This window comes from Orycteropus afer, unplaced genomic scaffold (assembly GCF_000298275.1).
Source record: "Orycteropus afer afer isolate SDZICR_OR568_19922 unplaced genomic scaffold, OryAfe1.0 scaffold00036, whole genome shotgun sequence".
Lineage (NCBI taxonomy): Eukaryota > Metazoa > Chordata > Mammalia > Tubulidentata > Orycteropodidae > Orycteropus > Orycteropus afer.
In genome coordinates this window covers 10553231-10555775 of record NW_006921623.1, presented here as the reverse complement: position 1 = coordinate 10555775, position 2545 = coordinate 10553231, and the positions used below count along the sequence as shown (strand labels likewise).

General features: G+C 42.6%; 1 protein-coding gene across 1 annotated transcript in view; it reads left to right on the top strand.

Annotated features, from left to right (window-relative positions):
* Positions 1 to 1265: 1265 nt before the first annotated feature.
* NCAM1 (neural cell adhesion molecule 1) overlaps positions 1266 to 2545 on the top strand; it is an 87793-nt gene continuing 86513 nt past the window's right edge. The window contains exon 1 of the mRNA XM_042780352.1: positions 1266 to 1272. Coding sequence (XP_042636286.1) covers positions 1266 to 1272 — 7 coding nt within the window. The remainder of the gene's footprint in view (positions 1273 to 2545) is intronic.

Genomic DNA, 2545 nt, shown 5'->3' with positions numbered 1-2545 from the left:
TGAAAAGAAAACCAGTAAAATTACTGCCACAAGAAAATGCTGACTCAGATGAAATCTATGAGCTCCATTTGAAATCTAAGTCATTCTTCTCTGTTGCTTTGCCTTAGCAAGGTGCCCACTTCTTTTGATTAGTACCTATGCATCTTTTATGAACTGCAATTTTAGTCTGCTTTTCTTTAGCAGCTAAGACTTTATAGCCTACTTCTGCTAGGGAATTGGGAGTTAGAAAATTCCTATCTACCTGAAGCTGTTTCCTAAAAAAGATATTTAAACAGAAAATACATTTTAAAAACACGTAAATTTCCCAGAGGATGATTTTGCTTTTTAAATGAGATGAGGAGAGGAGGAATCATTTGACACTTCTTTTGTGTGTGTTCACTAGGGACAGAATAGGGTAAGAGAAAATGGCTGAGACTTTGACTCCATCCTACCTGAGTTTGAATCTTGACTCCACCAAAACCATTACTTACGTCTCCAAGCCTCCACTTCCTCACCTGTAAAATGGAGTTATAATACTATGGTTATCTATGAACAAAGAAGCCTGTTATGGTTAACCAGAACAGAGATGATGGCAGTTGCTTGGTAATAAGATTTTTGTGCAAAGACTCTGCTCTTTCTAACCCATGATTGGAAAGAGAATAATCGGCAACTAAGTATTTATAGACTATAACAACATCTATTCAGAGGCAAACAAAAGGTAAAAGGTAGGTAGCACCAGGCAAGTTGTAGAGTCTAGGGGAAAGAGCTTGGGACTTAGACTTGGTGGTGGTCACTGAGTCAGCCCCTAACTCATGGCAACCCAGTGCACCGTGGAACAAAACACTGCCCAATCCTGCACCATTCACAGGATCAGCTGCAGATCAAATGCTGTGATCCACAGGGGTTTCATGGTTAATTTTTGAAAGTAGATAGTGAGGCCTTTCCTCCTATTCTGTTTTATTCTATGTCTCTTGAAACTTGTTCAGTAGTATTAAAAAAAAAAAAAAAAAAAAACTTACTGCCATCGAGTCATTTCCAACTCATAACGACCCCCTTTGGGTTTCCAAGGCTATAAATCTTCAGGGAAGTAGATCACCCAGTCTTCCTTCTGTGGAACATCTGGTAAGTTTGAACCACTGACCTTCCAATTAGCAGTCAAGTGCCTTATCCACCACGCCACCAGAGCTCCATTCAATAGTATAGGAATGAGCAAGCCTCCGCTGACAAATGGGAAGAGACAATACATGAGATGCATTGACCACAAATTGAACCCCGGTCTCCCCAACATGGAAGGTGAGAATTCTACCACTAAACCCCCATTGCCCCTATGTTAGAATTGTTGTTGTTTTGTGCCATTGAGGTGACTCAGACTCATAGCAACCTTATAGGACAGAATAGAACTGCCCCATAGGGTTTCCTAGGCCGAAATCTTTACAGCACATCACCAGAGGTTTTCTCCCACAGAGTGGCTAGTGGTTTCAAACCACCACTCTTTCAGTTAGCAGCCAAGCACTTAGCCATTGCACCACCAGGATTCCTTTGCCTTAGAATTAGATGACTTTTAATCTGGGCTATACTAGTGCCTAAGGCATTTGACTGCTAACCAGAAGGCTGGTGGTTCAAACCCACCAGCCACTCCTCAGAGGGAGGGTCGGGCAATCTACTTCCATAGTGATGTTGTTGTTGTTGTTGTTGTTTGCCGTCAAGTCGGCCCCGACTCATAGCGACCCCTCCTTGGGTTTCCGAGGCAGTTTCACTACGGAAGTAGGATTGCCCAACTCCATAGTGATACTGCCTCAGACACCCAAAGAGAGGGGTCACTATGAGTTGGATCCAACTCAACGGCAGTGTTTGATTTTGTTTCGGTTATATTAACTCATTAACTGAGTGACCTTGGATACATTATTTAATTTCTCTGATCCTCAATTTCCTATTTTGTAAAGTGGAGACAATAATATCATCTTTTTTATCTCTCAGAACTGTTGTGAGGATCAAAGGAAATAATGAAGTGTGTTTCATAAACCAGAAAGTGTAAACTGTCACTGACTGCAAGAAGCTTTGGGGGTTGAGCAATTACTGAAGGAAAAGTGGAAACAGCAGTGAATGAGGGTGGCTCAACTCTGCCCCTGAGTCCTGTGCAGGCCCAAGTGCCTATGTTGCTACATCACGTGTCTTTGGATTCAGCTCTGACAAAGTAGGGGTAACTCATGGTGTCTATGCAAAGGGTGTTTATACACATAGAAGAAATGAGATACTTTTTCTAGGAGAACTGTCTTCGTGCATTTCTTTCAAATACCCACTCCCATTGAGTCGATTCTGACTTATAGCAACCCCCATTGGGTTTCCAAGCTATACATCTTTAGAGAAATAAATTGCCTATCTTCCTTCCATGGAGCAGCTGATGGGTTTGAACTGCCAGGCTTCTGGTTGTTATTGTTGTTGTTAAGTGCCGTCGAGTCATTTCCAACTCATAGTGACCCCATGCACAGCAGAACGAAACACTGCCCGATCCCGCGCCAGCCCCACAATCGCTGCTATACTTGAGCCCATCATCGCAGCCACCGTA